Source organism: Rousettus aegyptiacus, unplaced genomic scaffold, assembly GCF_014176215.1.
Source record: "Rousettus aegyptiacus isolate mRouAeg1 unplaced genomic scaffold, mRouAeg1.p scaffold_m13_p_1, whole genome shotgun sequence".
Classification (NCBI taxonomy): Eukaryota; Metazoa; Chordata; class Mammalia; order Chiroptera; family Pteropodidae; genus Rousettus; species Rousettus aegyptiacus.
Genome location: NW_023416284.1, coordinates 102,414,387 through 102,437,190, shown reverse-complemented (window position 1 = coordinate 102,437,190; position 22,804 = coordinate 102,414,387). Strand labels below are relative to the sequence as shown.

Genomic DNA, 22,804 nt, shown 5'->3' with positions numbered 1-22,804 from the left:
TTTTAGGTTCTTTTGCATATATTTCCAATTGGAACTACAGAATTTATTGTGATCATCTTTGAAACTGACCTAGAGATATTTTAAACCAAAGACTGAAATGCTTAGCAGTGAAGCATTGTAGTTTGCGCCAGTGGTCAATGGATGACTCTTATTTCTAAGAGGAGCTGTTATGAAATTACTGTGATATCTTTTGAAGCTGACAGACATTTGCTTGAGCTTGAGAGTAATGGATAAAATAGAGGGAACCGTGACATTGCAGCTTGATCAATGGTATCTTGTTTATACAGAAACTGTACATTTTTTAATATACTGAGCTCTTACTGTGTCCTGGGTACTGCAAAAGCTTCAGACAAGAGTAAGACATGTTCTCAGCTCCCCAAAAGATGATGTCTTATTTAAGTGCAAGGAATGCAGGATGAGTCACACTGTGGTGATTCAAGAGAGGGTAGATCTGGTCAGGGTGATCTTAGAAGATTTTCTGGAGAAAGTGGCCTCGGATGAGTTGGACGAACTTCAAACTGAGGAAACGGTGATCAAAGGGTCATTAACCATAGGGGCATGTAAGTTAAGGGCATATGGCTTTACTAGTGGTAGCAGGAAGAAAGACTGAAAAGGTACATTGGCCCAATTGGGAATACTCCTTCATACCTGATTTGGGAGCTGTTACACAGCTCACAAGGTAGTGAAGTGTTAAAAGGGTTTGGGTATAATGGACTGTGATGGGGTAAGACTAATATGTATATATGGTTATGCTAAAATTCCATGCGAAAGGGATTTTCCAGATTTGGAAAATGAGTGGAAATGGGGATTCATTGAAAGGAAGGGTTTGAGAAAGACTGTGGCTTTGATTCTAGGTGACTGGAAGAGACGGTACTAGTAGAGAAATCAGGAACAACAGCAAGTTTAGGGGGAAATGTGAAGTTTTCCTTTGGAAACTTTTGAGTCTGAGGTATAGAAAAATATATATCATATAACCAAAATCTATAGGTTAAACATGATGTTGAATAAATATGACTTAATTTTTTTTTCAAAAAACCTCCTTAGTGTAGTTTTCTATTGAGTTGCTGTCTTTAAAAGCCCTTAATTTTTCTGTTACTTATTTTAAACAGCCAACCCATGAAACACATCTTTTTTAAAGACAGACAAGCAAAATTGTTCAGAAAAACATATGACTTTATTTAGACCATGTATACTAACATAGATCTTTGTACTAAACACTTAATACCACAAATCCTTAGCACAATCCTCAGGATAATTGTGCCCATTCTTAGCTTATGTACCAGAAGCCAATTTATTTTCTCATGTATCAAATACTCAAGTGAGTCAGAGAAAGTTGCCTATAAACTAGCTGATGATCAAAGTTCGTCATGAACATAGTCTTATGGCCTCTCAGCTGTCACCAGGCCACTGAGGCAGCATAAGAGTCCTTCTCACAAGCGAACACGGAAGATTTTGCTGAATTTGCAAAATAAGCACTAGGTGCTTTCACCAGCTTCCAAATAAAAATCCAAGTGAAAGAAGCGTAGTTCCTCCTCAGGATAGTGGGAGGGGAGTTCTGAAAGTACATTTGAAGGAAGAACCCCTTGCGAGACACTTCCTTGGAGCTGGGAAGCTCCTGGGTACACATAGCAAGGAAATGCGTCCCATCCCATGATTCTATTGCTAGAGGAGTGGTAGTTTTGTATAAAAACAAACAGGAGAAAGCAGCATGAAATACCAGACTTCTTCAGCAATAGTAGCATACAAAATGAACAGTTGCACTATCGTGGACATTCTCCTAAACCATGAATTGAAATGGAGGAATAGGACAGGGGATTTCTAGTGTTGTATGGGTGTCTCTGAGAGTTGATGATCTTATCAGAAAAGGATATACTTACTAGACCCACCCACTGAAATGTACACCAAAGCCAACAACCTTGATTTTCCTTGGTTCCCATCCATGCAAGAGGATGCCTGGTTGGCTGTATCACTGTGCTAATTGATAGAGATTAAATTCCAGTGTAAAACAATCACTCTGATTGTTGGCAAGACTGACCCGCTTACAAGACATGCTTGGATAAGAAGAGGCTGCAGAAGAGTAAGGCTGCAGTATTTGAGATGTGGAAATGAAACGTGGATTCCTTGGGAATAGAAACTGTGATTTACACCTTTTTGTGTGTTTGAGTCTCACATGTATCTTAGAGCAGTACTAGGTCACAAAGTCATGGACTTGTCTTGAATTACACAACTATTGGAAAAATAATTCCAACATAGGTCCTGCTAATAGATTAGCAGTAGTGTTATTTGACCTAATAAATATCTCTTGAGCACCTACTATTAATATGATTATTATTTCATTTAATAAATATATTGAGGGTATATTGTATGTCAAAGTAGGGCTCTATGAGTTACCTTGGAAAACAAAATAAGAGATGAAAAAGTCCATTCCCTCAAGTCACTTTATTGAACACCAAGGCTATTCAGAGACATGTAACATTCCTAAATTGCATATAATGTATTTGGGGAGATGAGATGTAGGAACATGAAAAACAAGCCCTACTTAACAGCATAAGATGGCACATGAGAACTGCCAGACGATTCATGTACATTATAATTGCCATAGGAGTTCAGAGGAAGGGGCATTGGGAGGAGCTTCAGGGCCTAGATGAGAATAATCAGTAAACAGTATAGAAGAAAGAACATGTTCATGGTAGCAAAGCAACCATATACTGGGGTTTGTGAGGCCCTGAGCACAGTTGTTTCTGTATGTTTATTTTAAAGAAAAGGTAATCTAATCATTGTGCCTTATTCAATAAAATACCTCTGCACAATCTTGTATTTGGGAAGTACTGTAATTAGCTCTTCTCCCTTTTATACTTACAGATAGCTGATCCCTTTTGAGGAGTGAGCCAACCAGATCCCTATAGATTTCATGAAAAGTTGCAAATTTGGTTTATTCTGAGGAATTTGTTACATAAACAAATGCAGCCCCTCAACTCCAGTTGTTAAATAGAATTGCATGAACTGTATTTACTTACATAATTGTTTCCTAATGTTTTCACCATGGTGGGCACATGTCCTAGAGGGAAAATAATAGGGTTAGGACGAGGGTGGGCAGGGTTCATGTGGTTCATTCCAAGACTCTGAGCCAGGCAGCCAGAGCTCTTTATTAATTTTTGCCATGCTTCTCTCTTCTTTCTGCTTTACTAAGAAGCAGTGACTCATGCAAAGGAGCACAGAAACCACTGGCAAAATTGCCATCATTACTCTCTCAGTCATTTCATTTTGACACTTCATTATAAGGCTAAGATTTTAAGTCTGTCAAGAACAGAAAAAGCAATTCAAGAGTGATTTTTGATACTTTGATAGGCCAAAGTGCTTCTAAAATAAACATGTTCATTTCTGAGAAAAATTTCAGAAAAAGCTCTTTTCCTTTGTTTATAAAATAAATCTCCAGCCCCTCTACGGTGCACACAATACCTGGACAGGATTTCAATACGGAGAGAAAGAAAGGAGACTTTGGACTGGGAATCTCCTCCCACCCCTGGCCTTTTTTATGATGGGCTTTCTTTCCTCATCAAACTCAGTGACTGCTCTTGAATAAGTGTCTGCAGAAAGAGGGTTTAGTTCTGAGGAAAAGGGGACTGAGATTAAAATCAGACCATATCACAATATTTCCCATAACTGTTGATTCCACTCTCTGTGCTGTATCAGCGGAGGACCGGAAGTTCCCTAAGCCAGTCCTCACATCCCATCCCTATCCCCTTCGTCCCTTTTTATAATGACTGATTTAGGTCTTGGCATACGTTTTAAGCAGTATGATTAACTAACTAGGTTTCTGTTGAGACTTCTGGGTCAAAAATAGCCATTCCCTGTAGGATATGAATAAGGAAGGACCTGGTCCTAGAAACTGTTGACAGCTGTCTGGAGACTACAAATGCAGACAGTATGAGGATTAAGCTGGTACCATATAGCAGAGTTGTAGGGGCAAACTGTCTTCCTGATAATATCAGCAAGCTGCTGGGGTGATCTCCACCTGAGACTAACACCATCTCTAGATTTTTCAGATACATTTAGCAATGCTTTCCCTTCAATACAGAAATCAGTCTTTAGTGGGTTTTCTGTCACTTGCTACCAAAAGCATCTCACACAATATAATTTCCTTTAAAAAAAAAAGTTTTCTCTCAAGATTTATTAAATTCTATAAAATAATGTATTAACATATACAAACCACATCAGTTAACAGCTGTCTAATACCTTGTGCTTTGTAAAGGTGCTGGGTTTCATTTACTTTGAGTACATCACAAAACAAAAGTAAATGTCACTTCTTAAATTTTTCTTGGAAGGTCTGGAATTTAAAATATACAAGGAGATCATTTCTCTTTGGTGAATACGTGATCTTATGTCAATTATATTCTTTGCTCTTTTCTTGAATAGGAAGGCTTAAAAAGAAATATCCACATTTCTAGCTCATAGCTCATACATACAGAAGCTTCATTTCCAGGAGGAGTAGCTGTAGCATCACCACTGGAACAGTGCTGGCTGAAATTCTGAAAAACAGTGATCTCAGAGCTGCCCTCCCACTAGGAGTCAGTTCTAATCTTCCCAATAAAATAGAAAACAATATCTCAGATTAAGAAAGGCTGAGGTTCCCCAGTCCTTTCCATTTTACTCTCTAATCTACTTTCTTACCTCCTTTCTCCCTTCTAAATATTCTCCTCTTACCTTCTCTTTCTCTTGTGTTTTCTTCTTTACATTCTCTTCTAACTTACCCTTATTCCATTCTTAATTTCCCATGTTATTCTGGGTACCCCCTGCCTTATTTAATATCAGCATTTACCTAATCAGTCGATCAGATTATGCCCGCACCATCATTCCCAATCAAAAGTTTGGTACCCTAGCCATAGTTTCAGGTATAGCTAAAATATTCTTTCTAATTTTAATTTTGTGTGCTAAAACTAAAAGGTTTGATAAACTATTATCTTATAACTTATTTTTTTCACTTCTCTCCTTGTCAAGGTCCTCTACATCAATGATTCTTAAAAATCTCACCCCAGACCAACACTAGTAACATTATCTGGAAACTTGAAAAAAATGCAAATTCTTGGGTCCGTCCCCAGGTCCACTGAATCAAAAACTTTAGCAGTGGGCCCAGTAATCTGTGTTTTAACAAGCCCTTCATGTGATTCTGATGCTAAAGTGAGAACCACTGGTCTAGACTATTTTGTCTCCTGCCACAAAATTGATTATATTTACCCAAAAGATTTCTTAGGGGGATGAGGTTGTGGGAAAAGTATTTCCCCTTTAACTTGGATAGCCATACTTCAGTGAAGGATGCCTGTGAAAGTATGTCTGTATGCTGCCTTCTCTGAATTCCAGGGCGAGATCATTCTATTTTCATAAGCTGCAGCTGGTAGCAGATACACTTTGGAGCCCCTGCTCCTGGCAACAGTGGCAGTTTTCCAGCCCGTGCTGGCATTGCCCTCGGTGACTTCAGGAGAGGGATTCAGTCTCAAAATCAAGACATCTAAAGTTAAAATCATTAATCTCCCCTAATCCTCTCGTTCCTTTAGTACTCTCTGTTTCTTTTCACTGCATCACAGTTCTCCTAGACGCTTGGACTTTTAGAGTCACCCTTTACTCCTCCCTCTTCTTGGCTTTCCACGTCCATTCCTACCTCCTAAACCAGGCATTTGTGCCTTTGCATTAGGTGATGTCATAGTTTCCTAACCTTTCTCCCTGGCTCTATTACCTCTTTTTCCAATCTATCTTACTACATATAGATTAATTTTTCTTAAATTATTATCTCTGAGTGTCATTCTCATGTTAAGACTCTGGCATGACTGCCTGCAGACCAAACTCATTAACCTAGAACTCCAGGCTCTCCAAAATCTGATGCCAGTTGTACCTTTCCAAACCTCTTGAACACTCTCCCCAAAGGGTCTACTCTCTATCTCCTAACTAAAGTGTCCATTCCTCCCCTTGCTCACACGATCTGCTGAGTCAGGAATACCTTCATTAAACACGTCTACTTATTTGAAGCCTGTCCTTCCGTCAAGGTCTAATTCAAGTTTCTCTCCACATAAAGTCAACATTGATTATTTCAAGTCAGAGTGCTCTCTACAGACTCCAAATTTCCGTAGCCGTCTTGTTTCCACCTTTATCTTATGTTGTTACCTTCTGCATCACTCCACGTGCATTATTAGCAATGTGACATTACTAGCAGAGTGAGACTAGAGTCTGTGTTCTGCCAGACTTTGCGTTCTCAGTACCTGCGTACGTTCCCTTAACATTTATTTACAAGTGGGGAAAATCCACAAGTACTAAGTATTTAAGGAATTTTCAACATGTTAATATTTTAATGAGCTGTATTTGTAGATGTGTAATGTTGTTCTTGTAAGCGTAAAAAATAAATCTGTTATAAATTATAAGCTTCATTATTTTCACTGTTTTGACATCAAAAGTAGTATTAAGAAAACAATCCGAACATGAACATAGCTCAGCTTACTTCTGAGGAACTTTTATAAAAATAGAAATCTATGAAGCCCATTTCTTTGGCATAAAAAAACTTTTCACAGTACAAGTACGTATATGTTAGCCTTTCAGATTTAGACATTGAACAAAATTCGGTAACATGATAAAGGCTTGAAAACACAATTAGTTTTTTTGCCATTGCAAAACAATTAACTTTATTTAGTGGATAATTGAGGTAATTTTGCCATTTCGATTGAGAGAAAATAAGATTTTTAGCAAGTATTATTTTATTAGCCATATTATTCATTTTTAACTAGAATATCAAAATGTTTAGAATGCGAAATCAATATTAATACTATTTTATAACTCATTAATTTAACTACTAAACTAGGTTAACACCATAAAATAAAAGAAGAAAAATGTTAAAGCCTCACTGATATATAATATAAATGTGTCAAAAGCCTGAATTATAGTTTTACTTAAGGGAAATGCAGTTTTGTAATTTTTAAGAACATCACAAGACATAGAGTTAGTTAAAGAAATGCTTTCTTACAGATTCTAGTGGACAACTAGTTTAATGAATGGATAAACAGTATTTCTAATTCTTATATCAAAATATACATATTATTTCTAAAATGTTTAAATTTATACTGGTCAATCACTTCAAAACTTTGGTCTCATTTACAATACTCATTTGCATGATCGAGGAAGTACTTATTGGGGGCCTCCTATGTACAATAATGCTTAAAGAAACTTCATTCTCACACACAGGTATATTTCAATATGTACAATTTATTCACTAGGTCTGCAAGCACTTTTCAGGATCAAAGTCCCTTCACTGTCTATTGCCCGAACCAGCTCCTCTTGCTCTGTCCATCTCTACCTCTCATCACCTCACCTTCTGCAGGGAGTAAACGACTTGCAGGCCCCTAGCTGTTCGAGGGCCACTTCTAAGTCTGTGCCTTGGAACAGGTTCTCCCTCTGCCTAGGTGCCTTCTCCACTGGAGCTGCCCCCACCCTGCCGCATCAATTTGCTTGTTGTCTGTATTGATTGTGCGGTGCCTTGCCACTAGGGACTTGAGAAGAAGAGTGCCGGGGTCCTTTACCCCAAGGGTGTGAGCTCCGTGAAGTGCTCTGGGCCCTGGGACGTAGCAAGGTCGAGCTAGAGAAGTGCTAAAAGAAGTGATAAGAAAATAGGATTTGTTTGAATAAAGTGGAAACCATAAAACTTTTATCATTCATAAATGTAAATTTAGCCAGTATTGTCCTAGTGCTGCCAGGTAAACACTGAATATTGGATAGTCACTGCTTATTCTACTGAACACAAAATGTCAGCTTAGTTATCTGAAGGAGTAATCTCATCTGATTTACTTCTAGGAATGGAGCTAAGTACTTGGTTAGTTTATTTAAGTGGGAACTTTAATGTCTACTTTCACGTGTTGGTACTCTTGGCCCCTTTCATATGATAGGGGGCTCATGCCTTCCATGAAACACTTTTTTCACAGAGCCTTGGAGACATCACTCTCTTGTTGTTTTCCTATCCCTCTGGCTATTCATCTCCTTTGCTCATCTCCCTCTCCTTCCTGACCTCCGAATTTTGGTGTATCCCAGGACCCTCTCTTCAGATCTGTTACTCACACCCTATGTGATATCATCCTGTCCCATGGCTTTAAATAATTGTCTGAATAATGATGATTCTATATTTGTAGCCCTTAAATGTTCATCCCCGAATGAATTTCTCCTAAACACCAAGCTCATTTACCCAGCTTCTATGCAGCATCTCCACTGAATATCTCCAAGGTATTGGTCTATAACAAGCTCTCCTCAACAGGTCCAAAAGTGAGATCCGGAAGACAATTCCTCAACCTGCTCTTCCTTCAGTCTTTTCTAGTGTTGATGTAAATACCAGCTGTATCTTTGCATATCCTCAGGTCAAAAACTTGTAGTCATCCTTGACTCTATGTCTTTCACATCTGTAATGCCAAGCATCAGCCCGTTCTACAGAGTATATCCAGACTCTGACCATGGCTCATGGCTGTTTCTACCCTCCTGGTCCAAGTCTCCACTTTATATTATCTGGAAAGTCATACTGGTTTTCTAATCAGACTTCTAGCTTCTGTACTCATTGTTCCTCATTCTCTTTCCTCTGGATTTTTGCTCCTTTTAATTCCTCTGCATGGAATACTGTACCCAAATATTTATACGGTGCACTCTCTCACTTTTAGGAATTTAAGTTCCAGTTAAATATTCTTTTAGAAATTTACTCCCCAGAGAAGCGATAAAGTCTTCCGAACACCCACACCTATGTGCACATATTCTAGCATGTACACACACTAAATTCCATAGCTTTTTGAGCAATTCAGGTCCTATTTCCATATGTGCTATATTTTCTAAGTCTGCTTTGTAAAAATTATAGCCTTTAGGTCTCTCAGTTGTACTCCATATTTTTGTTGAACAATTTTAATATACTTTTTGGTGTACACAGATGAGTCAATATGGGCTCTGCCTTTCAAAGCTTATGATCTAATAGACAAACAAGTACACAAATCACCATAGAATAAAGTAGAAAATAACAAGTGATATAAGAAATTAAAAATAACAGGTAGATAAAGGAAAATGGGGTCAAATATGTGGTGACAGGAGATTGAACATAGGATAGTGAATGTACAATGCAATATACAGATGATATATTATTAAATTGTACACTTGAAAACTGTATAAAATGTCACTTCATCAGAGAGACCTTCTTTATCTAAAATATTTTAGCCCATTCTTCCATCACTCCTTTTCTCTTTCTCTTGTCTTATTTATATTATATTTATATAAATATAATATTTATATTATTCTATACTTATTCTCTTTCTTGATAAATGCATTTCTCATTTACTCATTTACTGCCTGCTTACTGCCTCTCTACTAGCATTGAAAAGAGCAAGAGAACATGCATGTTTCCATTTACTGCTGTAACTTTAGCACTTGGAAGAGTATACAACACATAAAGATACTCAATAAATATTGAATGAAGTAATGAAAGGAGATCTTATTATGTTTATATACTCAATATTGAATGAATGAATGATCTTATTAGTGTGTAACCTAAGTGTCAGTTTGCTATTCCATAAATGTCACCCTCTTCCAGGGAGAGTAGAGAGGAAAGGCAGGTGTCTTACATCCATACTCTAGTTGTCCACTCAGAATTTGACCCTTGATATTCTAAAATTTTTACGACACTCCCAGCTCCTCACTGAAGACGGGGTGCTATTTCTTTCACCCCATCTCCAACAGAGGGGCGAAAGTAAAGCTCATCACATTTCCTGTCATTTTATCATCTCTCTATTTTTTACTGAATTATTACATAAGACAGTGTAAGTGCATAAGATTTGACTAAATTTTTGAGGTACCAAAAATGACAGCATGGCAGAGAAATATTAAAATTTTACATAAAATATTTCTTTTTCTGTAGTCTAGGAGAAAAGTATTTAAGTTGAGCACTTAACAGAAATTTCCCTATTCCTAAATGTTTACTCCTGTACATGGGGATGTGCTTTTCTCTTTTGCAAAATAGCCCCAGAGCAGACATTCTTATTTGAGCCTCGCCCCTTCCCAAAGGAGTTAATTTCACTCCAGGATTCATCTTCCTTCCTCCATTAGTACATTTCTCAAAGTATGAGTATAGAATAACACCGGGGACTTTCAGCAGTACTGTTCACAGTTGTCCTTGGGACTTGAGCTTTTCAAAAATTGTTCGTGATGGCACACCATGTCCAGTTCCCTTAAGATATGTCCAAATGTTTATTCTTCATATTCTGTACTGAACGGTTGACTGTCAGTTCACTACCTCTCCTTTCTCTCTCACATATCTCCTCAAAACAATTATTTTTTCAAGATGGTATCTAAACCCATAAAAAGGGAATTAAATATTTACCCCCAAATTATCCAGACTGGCCTCTCTCATGGTAGTGCATTATTATAAAGAACAATACTGGTACTTTTTCTTCATACCCTGACAGTTTTTTTTTTTTCTTTCAACACTTTAAAAATGTCGGTCTGTTGTCTTCTTTCTGGCTCTAGTGTTTTCTGATGAGAAGCCTGTGATCATTTTTAATTTTGTTCTTCTTTATTTAATGTGCTTTTTTCTGCTTTTAAGATTTTTTCTTTATTACTTTTATTTTTAGTAATTCGATTGCGATTTGCCCTGGCATGGTTTTCCTTATATTTATTCTCCTTGGGATTCATTGAGCATCTTGGATCTGTAAATTACAATTTTCACAAATTTGAAATGTCACAGATATTATTTTTCGAATATTTTTTCTCCCCCTCCCACTGCATCTCTAAATTACATATATATTAGACTGCTTAACATTATTTTATAGGTCACTGATACTCTGTTCATTTCTTTTTTTTTTTTTTTCAATCTTTTTAATCTATGTTCATAATTTGGGCTATTTTCCATTGTTTGTTAAGTTTCACTATCTTTTCTTTTGCAGTGTCTTATCTTCTGTTAATCCCAGTATATTATTTTTGAAGATATATATTTTTTATTGCTAGAAATTCATCCAGCTTCTACCTTTTTGAACATGCGGAGTATATTTAATTAGTATTTCCAATATCTATCATTTCTGGTTCTGTTTCTTTTGAATGAGTTTTCTCTTGCTTATGTGTCATATTTTCCTGCTTCTTCAGGCCTGGTAATTTTTTAAGAGATATAAAACATAAATTTTAAGTGTTATGGGTACTAGATTTTACTATATTCGTTTAGCTTTAGGCTTTATTTTTCTTGGCTTTATTAAAGTAAATGCAGGGTGGCATTTAATTTAAGATGCTATAATTTCATACTAAGGCAATACCCTTTTAAGGATTCTATCCAATGGTCCATGTATTGAAAGATCTTTCCACTCTATCTTGTGAGAACACAGACTTCCATGTCTTATGTGACCTCTGGGCATTATCCAGCAGCCTAGTGCTCTTTAGCTTTCTTTTTCATCTTCCTTCTCCAGCCTCAGTAGTTTCTTCTCCCACGTGCAGAAATCAGTACTCAGCCAAATACCCAGAGAACCCCCTGTGTAGCTCTCTGGAGCACTCTTGTGAAATTCCCTCTTCTCTGACATTTATTCCTCTTTAACTTGTCTGAACCTTGATCTGTATTTACTTAATTAAGTGAGACTATCAGGTCTGTGTGGGCTCTCTCTTTGCACTGTTACCTGGAAACTGCTATAGGCTGTAAACTGGAGCAGGCATAGAGCTCACCTCATTTTTTTTTTTTTTTTGAGATTTCCACCCAACACTGTGAATCTTGCCCAATTTCTGAATTATTTAAAGCAGAAGGATAACATTGACTTCTATTACTCTACCCTGGCCAGAAGTGGAAGTTCTAATCTGTAAAAAAGATTGACAAAAATTTAGGTATGAGAAATTCTGTACCTGTACACAAATTAGCGAAATTACTTTTTCTTGGAATTGCTGCTTAATTTGAACTGAATCAGTTAAGATTAGGTGTGTTCGATTTCATAGCCAGGTAAATTCTGTTGGAATAAATTATCTTTAGCATTTACAAGCAAGTAGGGTTCAATTTGCATCATAAATAGTCATGAAGAATTGATCCAAGTGGGTTATAACAACACCCTTGTGTTCCAGTTTTCAGTTGAAATAGAATATAGCCAAGATGCTTCAAGAATACCAGTGGGAAACAAACCTAATTATCTAATATATGAATATTAGATCATTTATATTCATTCACTCATTCAATCAATGAACATTGAGGATTCAAAGATAAATAAGACATAGTTCCTGCTTTTTGTGAAGATTACAGTATATAAATGAAGACAGACAGGCAAACGATTAATTGTAATATAGTAGGTTATAGAAGGATTGTAGGATAAGGACATCAGTTGAGACAGGGGTCCCCAACCCCCCAGGCTACAGACTGGTACTTGGTCTGTGGCCTGTTGTGAGATGAGCAGCCATAGAGCTAGTGAAGCTTCTTCTGTATTTGCAGCCGCTCCCCAGCACTAGCATCACTGCTTAAGCTCCACCTCAGATCATCTAGCATTAGATTCTCATAGGAGCATCAGTCCTGGTACCTAAAAGGTTGGGGACCGCTGAGTTGAGGGATGTGTAAAGTGCCACAGAAACACAAAGAAGACTGAAAAAGGCAAAGAATTGAATCTGCTTTATAAAAGGCATGACCTTCCATCATGTATTCATTTATTCAGTTAACTTTATTAGGTACCAGTAGTGTGCTATGCACTGTGCTAAGGCCAACAATGCAATTCCTCTTCTGTGAGAGAAATAGCTAATAAGCAATCATAATTCAATAGATGCTATGGCTGAGATGTACACAAGGAGCCCCAGAAGTGGAAAAGAAGGGCACCTCAGTCCAGAAGCAAGTGATCAGGAGTGCCTCCAGAGAAGATTGAGCCTCAGACAAAGAGTTTGGAATAGAGAGCATCACCATTCAGGGAACATGGGAGTATACGATGTGACAAGACATGGGTTTCAAAGAGGAACTATTGGGGAAATAGCTAGAGGGAAGATCTTCAAGGGCTGTCTCTATTCTTGTATTGTATTTGGAAGGAAATGAGAAGCATTGACCGTGTGTGTGTGTGTGTGTGTGTGTGTGTGTGTGTGTGTAGCATGAGAATACAGTGATCAATTTATGTTTTAGGAAGTTCACTTAAGTGGTAGAGTGAAGGATAGAGTGGAGGGAGTCAAAGTGGAAGGAGAGAGACCAATCTGAAAGCTAAACTAATTCAATAATTCAGGAAATAAATGATGAAGAACCATAGGGAGTAGCAGAGGCACTGGAGGTAAAGGAATAAGGAGAGGGACTGGAGAAGTATTTAGAAGATACAACAGACAGTCTCAGTGCCTAATTGGTTATGGAGGGTGATGGAGAGGATTGAGTCTCTGGTGACTTCCAGTTTTCTAACCTGTGGGACTAATTATATTCATTAAGGGCTATGACCTCTAAATGGTTTACATACCCTGAGGGGAGCTCAAAACAATCCACTAGGTTGAAAAAAAATAGCAGAATTCCATTTATATTTTTCTCAGTTTTTTAGTTTGTATTTGTATGTGTCTTAGGAAGTAGGTGGTAAACTAATGCAGTAGAACAGGTACATAATTTATGGGGAGTTCGAGGTGCCTATTGAACATTTAGGCAATAATTTCCAGTGGGCAATAAGAGTCTAGATCAGACAAGACTATCCAATGGAATTTCTGAGATCATGGAAATGTTATAAATATGTCCAGTAAGTTATCCAGTAACCACATATGGCTATTGAGCACTTGAAATATGGCTAACACAACTGAGGAACTGAACTTTTTTGTTTAATTTTAATTTTTTTAAAATATAAATAACCACATGTAGCTAATGGTTATCATATTGGAAAGCACAGATCTAAACCTAAGAGAGTTAAGTACTTTTACTGGCTAAGCATGTTACATACATTTTTAAGCAATGTGATCATCTCAACTACCTAATGAGTAGACAGTTTTATACAGACATACCTCAGAGATATTGCAAGTTCAGTTCCAGACCATCACAACATAGTGAGTCGTAATCTTTTTGCTGGTGGAGGGCCTTACCTTCAATTTGTAAAAAACTCAACATCTGTAAAATGCAGTTAAATGAGGTGTGCCTATAAAAGAAAAGAGTAAGTTCTTCCTTACTCTATCCTTTTAATAGTAAATATTTATATTGTAAAGAAGAGCATATTTGCTCTGAAATATGTTTACTTTCTAGATATTCTCTATTGGTAGATATTTATGCATCTTTCACAACCCAGTAAAGATTTTGTATTTTTCTTTCAGGTGGTTTGCTCTGTTAGAGATTGAAACATGTATTATTTTATTATTTTATTATTATGACTGTAGACTTCTAGACCCATTGCCAAAACAGGTAAGTGTTTTCAGAATTTTGAAAAGTATGACATTCAAATTTGATATAAACTTTAACTTCTTGATTTTAATTACTAGGGATGTGCTACTGATTACATCACTTAGGCCTGATCTTAACAGGTGCCTTACATTGAACCAGTGAGAAAATACTCCCTTAATTCCAGATCTAATCTATGTGCCCTTTGATCACAGACCAGGACTTGCTAGCAGTGTTTCCACTCCTTAGTGTTAGGAGCTCTTCTATTAATTTACCAATTTTAAACCGTTTTTCTGGTTAAATAAACATGGCCTTGATGTTGGGCTTGTTTCCCTAGAAAGGTATGTCTGGAGGTCCAAAAGTGGACCATCAGTTTTGGAGGCAAGTCATAGCTCTTGGTCCATTTGGAGAGCAATAAAATAGAAGAAAATTAACCCAACAAAAACACCGTGAAGAAAAATGAAAAGGCCATGACCTTTTTTGACCTCTGACCATTGAATTTTCTAACAATTTAGCTCTTCTGTGTTTCTGTAGTTTTGTTCTCCTAGACCAATGGCTCTCAAATGGATGAGAGCATTAGAATCACCTGTGCACCTTGTTAGAGCACAAAATACTGGCCCCACCCCTAGATTTCCTGATCCTATAGGTCTGGAGAGAGGCTCAAGAATTTGCATTTCTAACAAATTCTGGTGCTGCTGATGCTACCGGTATGGATACCATACTTTGAGGACCACTGTCCTAGAAAAAAGGGGGAAGTTTAATTTAATTCCAAATGTTTGGAGGTCATTTTGGAAACTGGATAAAAGGTGCTATTTGAATTGAGAGTGAAGCTCAAAATTAAGTATTTCAATCTCAGGACTATTCACATAGAATTTCATGCACAGTGCTTTGATTTACACTTGATATAATAAGGCTAATGTATGGAGGGACAAATAAAACTCCTGGGTGACTTTTCAATAGAAATTATGGAAGCACATAAGTGACACAGACAATATTGTACTACTCACAAATATGCATTTTTCAGCACTTTGATTCCTTTCACAGTTCTATTTTAAGTACAAGTAACTAAATCATGAAGAGCTCTCAAAATCCTACAATGAAAGGGAAATACCCTTCACAAATGTTCTCAGCCGAGTATAGTTTCGTTGGCAAAATGAAGATCAGGGTCATGCTTTACGGACATCAAATACTAGTTCTTGTTCCCTGAGTTAGATGTCACAATTTTGCCTAGGACTGACTCAGCATTCAACTATTTTCTCCACCAGCAAGAGGACACAGAAATGCCTTTTCAGATCAGGAGGATGACATTTATCAAAACCATGTGACACCTAACCCTGGAGATCAGTAATTTTGACTAGAATTTTAGGCAGGATTTTTATCAACACTTTCTTCCTTGCTAAGAATTGTATTAGTTGTATTTGTTGTACTAGTCTACATACATCCTATTTCTGTTTTGATACTACTAAGGACATTTTTTGAAGAAATGATATCTCAGTTTGTCAAAAGTACAAGTGCAAGTTAATTCTCAGGATCTCAAAGGGTATTTCATTACATAATTCTTATTCTGAAAGAGAAAGATCAATTAAAATTATTTAATTATTGGGCTTGTTTTACTAAGTTGTCAAATGAGGTTATCAAAAACTGCAGTAAATCCCCTTCAAATTACCAAGCTCTTGTAGGTTATGAGAGGAGATGGGTTGCCAGGGCACGTTCTGAACACTCTTTTGTCACATGCAGGGAGATCATTGGACTTGGAAATCAGCTTCCCGAAAGCAATATACTGGTCATCGTAGCAAAAAATCAAATGTGAGAATCCCTAGTTTAATTTTGCAACATCCTAGTGTTTTATTTTACCTCAGAGAATAGTAAGAAATTAACTGAATTTCGGTTTTGTCCCATTAAGAACAAACAATAAGGAAACATTACAAAGCTCTCCAAGATCCATGATTGGGCAGCAGGGTCTTGATGCTGCAATGGGAGCTGTTTTACTATGAACATTCATAACAATACCAACTTCAATTCTCTTGCAAAAACAAACACATTTTTGCTAACACAATGGGGGTTTTACTTGGTTGGTTGGCTTTATTCTGTTTCACTTTGTCGGGGGAGCGGGGATGCAGCTATGGATCCTTAGAAATTCTCATAATACCTAAGGATTCTACTTCTAGAAAAATGCACACCTTTTCATAGACACAAAATTGTGGCTGCAGTTTCTAGGTGTCCATGGAAACCCTGCCCTCATTCTTTTAATTCCCCTAAGACTCTCCTTGCTCAGGAGCCCATTCTGTGGCCTGTTGCATTTAAAGGTGACTGATGTTCTAAAATTGAATCAACCTTCTCTTTCCTCACTTCCCATCTCCCCCTCAACCCTCAATGCTGGCAGAACAGGTTGTTGTTTTTTTCTTTTTTAAGCTCCCCAAGCCTCAACAGCCTCTTCATTTTATTTGCAATAAATTGACCTCCCTTCACTTCCACACACATTCATTTTGTTGTTGTTGTTCATGACTAGGAAGAAAGAAATCAGAATAGAATCTGCAAAATACCCTTTTGGAAATTACGATCTTAAGTACCGTATAATGGTGGTTCATTTCACCAACACCATGTTGCTTTTCAAACATCTATAATATGTGGCATAAAGATCTAATCCAATTATAAATGAGGTGTCACAATTTGGCCCCAGAAATGTAGAAAGAGCCTTATATGTGGTATCCTCTTTAGCCAAACAAAGATGAAGGGCGGGTGGCAGGCCCGTAGCCTCGGGGCATATGAAACGGTGAAGGAATTGCTATAAGAGTTAGGGATTCCCTTCTTTTCTGTTCCTTGAATAGAAGGCTCAAATTGATGTTTGCTGATGTGAAACTCATCAAGCAAACACTTCCAGTCTTCCAAATATAAACTCCGTACCTTTTAGGGATCATTATAATTGAATAAACTTTAGGTCTAAAACTATCGACTTTTGTCTGTAATTTCTATATTCCTTCTGCATTTCTCCTTTTAGAGTTCTCTCCATTTGGTGGGTGTCCAGCAGCCAGAAGGACAATGCCGAATTGAATATAAACAAAGAAAACTGAGATCTTCTGGGGCTGAGGAGGGCCAGGGCCTTCTGGAGGAGTGACTGCCCCTTATCCACTAGCCTGGCAGCACCTAGACCTGAGCTTGACTAAAACATGCTGCTGACCCTCGTTTTAGTATTTGGTTCAAGAAAATGTCCAAATGGCACTTATATATGTGGTCTCAAGAGTAGACCAAGAATCTGACATCACTCTCACTGACTACATGGTTCATAGAAGATGTTTAAATGATCAGGAAGAGGCATTTCTTAAGAAGGTGGAATTTGGTTCATTCAAAACTGCATCAAAACTAAATAGAAGTAATGTCATTTGAATGAAAACTGTATATTAATTCACCATGATGGCAATATATTTAAATTTCTATTTTGAAAAAGACTAGACTCTAAAAATATATTGAATAGTGATTTCTAGAAAGTGTCTGTTTTTCTCAATATGATTCTTAACTAGCAATTGGAATTATTAAATTCTACTAATTTAATTCATTATTGTAAACATGTTTAATCCTAAAAGTATGAGTAAAATAATTAGCTTTCTAAGATCTAAGAAGACAGAGATCATGTCCTACACTGATTTCCACACTCTACCACGTCTAGGATGGCACTTTCTTTATAAGGCATATTCAGTAAATGTATTTTCATTGATGCACTGATTTGTATTTTAATGAAGGTAAAAGCACTCTTTTGACTCAAGGTGTTTGTAATTATAGTTCAAGAGATATTTTTATTAATGGATAGAAATACAGATATGTCAAGACAAATAACATTTGGCTCAGTTACTTAAGACTTATGCCTAGAATATTTACTATGAAATCCAGAAAAGAAATTCTGTCATTATTCAGGGGAAATATATAGCAATAATAACAGAATGATCAGTGATATCATGATGTGTCCTCTAATATTCGATAAAATGCTACTTGTCTCTTTTATTTCACAATAAGTAAGCTGTGTAGTGCTTGTTGTCCCCTGGATTATTTGCTCCCCTGCTAGAATTATCTCGTGAGGTTGATAATGATTGCTTAGTCATCTATTTCCTACCAACAAGCAGATGACTCCCTAGGAGAAAATTAAGTACTTTAGAGTACATTAACTCTTCCAGACTAATACAATGATTTTGAAGCTTAGCTAGCAGCTTGTAGCTTAGCTTATCAGGCATAGAGGTCTGGAGACTGAAGGGGCTGAAGAAAGTGTAAGAAGTCCATAGCAGATGTGAGAGTTATAGGCTGTAATCTGCCTGACAGGTTCCGCTAAATAAGGCAGGCGTGTCCTCAGGGAAGGTGTGTCCTCCTAAGCAGTTGAGGCCCACAGTGAAACGCTGTATTTGCATATTATATACACTTAGGTTGAATTTGCAAACACTCTGGGCTAGTGTTTATCTCCTTGTTACTGCTCGGTAAAGATGAGTGCTACCCGACAAGTTTTTGCTTTAAAAAAGAATGCACCACCGTTTAGTTCTGCAATTCTGTCAGTAAATACATGAACTTTTCTGTTCCAGACTACCAAATAAAAATGAAGCTATAATCTGTGTCCATGTCTTTGAACAATGAAAAAGAAGGTTGATTTTTGTTATCACATGTGCCACAATAGCTGCCTCCACAAGGGTGCTCTGCATAGAGGTGATCTCACATTTGTATTAAAATATAATCAAAACTACATTCAGAATTCTGTTTCTTCACCTAACCAGAAATTTGAGATCCCTCACATGGCCACACTTAAACATTGTCACTCCACCCCTAACTGCTTGTCCTCTGAAATTTTAAATCAAGACAGTCTATCCTCTGGCCAAAGCCACCTACTGTCCCAGCTCTCTCATTCATTTATTCCCACTACGCTTATTTTTCGGCTTCACAGGAAGCCTGTTTCCCCAACTGACTATTTCTACTTATCAGCTTTCTTCTGCCTCCACTTCCTTCTCCCTCCACCTGATCCGGCTTAGGTTACCTCCACCCTCATGACCTAATTATCTCTCAAAGGCCCCCCTCCTAATACCATCAACTTTAGGAGTTAAGATTTGGACATACGAATTTGGGGGCTGGGGGCTCAGGGAGCAGTGGATGCAAACATTCAGATCATAGCAGGGAGTAATCCTTCACAGTTTAACTTCCTAAGTCGAATTCTGGCTTTGTGTTTTGCACCTGTGGAGGACTCCGGACAGCACCCATAAATGAGGTGCAGGTGAGCCTTCTGCTCAGGGACCACACACCTGTTGATGAAGTAGCCCAGGAGTCTGCAGATGGGAGTGGACCAGGACACCTGGCTTTCCTTAGCACAGTATCTTTTATTTCAAAAATGTTTTTTGACTAAATGTTTCCATCTTTCTTCATTAATATTAGGGTTGGATAATTTAAAAAAAAAAAACAGTTCTGTTTTAAAATTTTAGTTTTTGGTATTTTAATAAATAGCTATAAATTGTTACTGACAAGAATAGAACTTGTATAAACTATGTGTTTTCTTGACAAAATGCCTACTACTTTCTAGAAACCAATAGTATGACCTTTTATCACTTGAGTAATTACTATGTGCCCAGAATTTTGCTAATCCCATTTTATTTATCCACTTATTTTATTTCCAAAATAATCCAGTGCATTGAATTTGTTTCTATTACTATCCCCATTTTACAAATGAGAGAAATGGAGCTTGGAGAGACTAGGCAATTTACTCGAGGTTACACAGCTAGTAAGTGGCAGAGGCCAGATGAACCCAGGGAGTCTGGCTCTAGAACATGTCTTCCTAACACTAAACAGCATTGCATCTTTCCTAAAAAAAAAAAAAATGTTACCACCGAGAGAGAGTACCTTTTATGTCATCATAATCCACACTCTTGGTTCCCTTTTAACTCTCTGAAGAGGAGTAGCCAATTTTTGTAGAGCCTACATTACAATCGGAAGAGGAAAAGGACTTCTGGTGTGCATTACAGTTTCTCTCATCCTCAGCTTTTTTTTCCCAGAAGCCCCGCCCACTCCTTTGTGAGAACTGTGCACAGACTGGCCTAGAATGAAACCTAGCAGATGTGGGAGGAGGCCATTCACTGGTTCAAGAAAAATATCTTATAAAAATACGTCTTTTCAGTAAAGGGCACATAAATGTAAATATCGAACAAAAGTTATAAATTCTAATGCTATATTATAGCATGCCTTACCTGTTAATAGCATTTGGCTCTTTTTGGAGCAGTGTTCTACCTTATTCCTTTACAAAAATCACCCTGGTAATTAGAGACCCAAAATGTCCATAGGGTGAGGAAGATGTATGGATTTTCTCTTTTGACATAAACAAGAACTACTTAAATAGCGAATGGTCTTAGTTTAAGCTTTGTCTTCCAGGGCTTGAAATTTTGGGAAGAATTCTAAAAACAGGACCTAAAAGAAAGAATGTGGTGCTTGCTTCACAATGCATGCAAGCTCTCCTCTGATTTTTGTTATTGTTGTTGCTGAAAATAAACACGTTTAGAATCATAATGCATAAGTAGAAATATTAGACTAACATCTTGATATTACTACTCAAGAAGCTGAAATCCAACCTGGAATAATGTCATGTTATGTGCCTTTGAAGGATGTTCAGTGGCTAGTGAAGACAACCCTCCGGGTGAGACAGTTTAAGTGAATGATTCTTCAAAGACGAAAAAGTGGAACAAGTGAGTAAAATTCCAGTTTCTTTCAGCTGGAAAACTTTTCTTTCCATGATCTATTAATTTATAGATCTCCCAACCAAAAATAAATAAATAAATAAAAGATGATAAATTTAACTCAACACTTTATTGTTTGCAGAACTCATTACACACCTCTGAGAACCCAGGGGTCAAAGAGGCACATTTTGAAAAACATGACTAGATAAGCTCTGCTTGGCCCTCTGAATGTTAGGTGCTTCCTCCAATTAATTTCCCAGTGCCTTGATAGTTATACAGCATCACATGACCAATTTGGGCCAATGGACTATAAGTAGAAATGATGAGTGTCGATTACAAGCTGAAACACAGGACATAGGAATATAAATTGTCTTTATTTCCCTCTTCCCATGATGTTGTGATGGGGGAGCTATGCAGCAACAAGAAGTTAGAGCCTCCTGGGTCTTTGCGTGTCCGAAGAGTCCTTCCTTCAGTCTGCAGTCCTCATAGTTTGAGCAAGAACCACTGATGTTTACTACCACAGGAGAAATTAGCCTACATGCACAATCACAGAAATGAAATTTTCTGGATTCTGTTCTTTTTATGCCCTTAGTTCTCTTTTCTCTTATCTGATTTTATTTACAGGAATACGTAGTTCCAGTTCATATGGGCCATACCAGTTCAAGAGTGTCAATGGATCCCACTAAAATAATTTTATGGATATGCTTGCTAGGAAATAACATTTTTCAAATCATAACATTACGTTCAAAATTATATTTCAGCTGTTGTACTCAATTTTATGAGCAACCAATTGGTTAATTAAATAAGAAAGAATTGCCATACGAAATCATTCCTAACTGAGTCACATAGGTTAACTCATATAAAAGACATTAAACAACAAACTATTTATTGAACACTGACTGTGTACTAGGCACTGTGCTTGTAATTATAAACAGAGTAGAGCATAGAGGTTCAGAATATAAAGTTTGATATCTAATAACTTGCATTCAAAATCCAACTCTGCCGCTTTATGATTTTTGACCTCATGCAAGTTACTGCTCTCCCTAAGTCTCTGAACAAGAATGAAACTAATAAGGCAAACTCTTCAGGCTTGCTATGACTTGCATTAGTACTTTAACACAAATCCTAGCCTTAATAAGTGTAAAACAAATGTCAGATAATATTGTTGACTGGGTCACTTTAATCAACTCTATCATTAAGATTGAAATTTTTTGTTTTATCAAAAAAAATCTTAGTAGTATTAGATCACTAATTCCTTATGCAAAAGTGTAAGAACAAGAAAAATATTTAACTCTTAAAATACATTGCATGATTTAAGACCTTTTCCTGCATGATAATCAGGAATATTATTTTAAATTGCTCTCTCTTTTTATTTAATTTTCCTCACTATGAAATAAGTTTGTCCAAAAGCAAACAAAGCAATTCATTCTTTCCATCTCAACCTGTTAACTGGCCACTGTATATTTTATCAATTTGATTCATGGATTGCATAAATTATTTTCCATTATATCTAATGTAATATTCCTTATCTGTTTAACATATGAGACTAATCATGACAAAACTAGTTTAAGAGGATATTTCCTTCTACTTTAAAAAGTAAATAAAATAACTATTTGAATTAGTAAAAAAAAAATTTTAGTTGATATCCAAGGCTCTCTGTGGTTGGAAATAGGGGATAAGGAGACAACTATTGTGTAACAAAAAGACTATTGGTTATCTTATGAGAAGATGCACATTCAAATTCTAGCTTGGCCCCTTAGCTCCACATAATAGTGAGGCAGTTATT

At 36.9% G+C, this 22,804-nt stretch overlaps 1 protein-coding gene across 2 annotated transcripts in view; it reads left to right on the top strand.

Moving 5' to 3' along the window:
- Positions 1 to 18,917, top strand: part of LOC107517800 (24-hydroxycholesterol 7-alpha-hydroxylase) — a 67,784-nt gene extending 48,867 nt beyond the window's left edge. Inside the window, exons 11-13 of one of the 2 annotated variants that reach the window (XM_016158933.2) lie at positions 14,266 to 14,353; positions 16,067 to 16,135; positions 17,328 to 18,917. In XM_016158933.2, the coding sequence (XP_016014419.2) occupies positions 14,266 to 14,353; positions 16,067 to 16,135; positions 17,328 to 17,444 (274 nt within the window). In that variant the 3' untranslated portion in view covers positions 17,445 to 18,917. The remainder of the gene's footprint in view (positions 1 to 14,265; positions 14,354 to 16,066; positions 16,136 to 17,327) is intronic. The other variant, XM_016158934.2, reaches the window with a different exon arrangement.
- Positions 18,918 to 22,804: the final 3,887 nt, after the last annotated feature.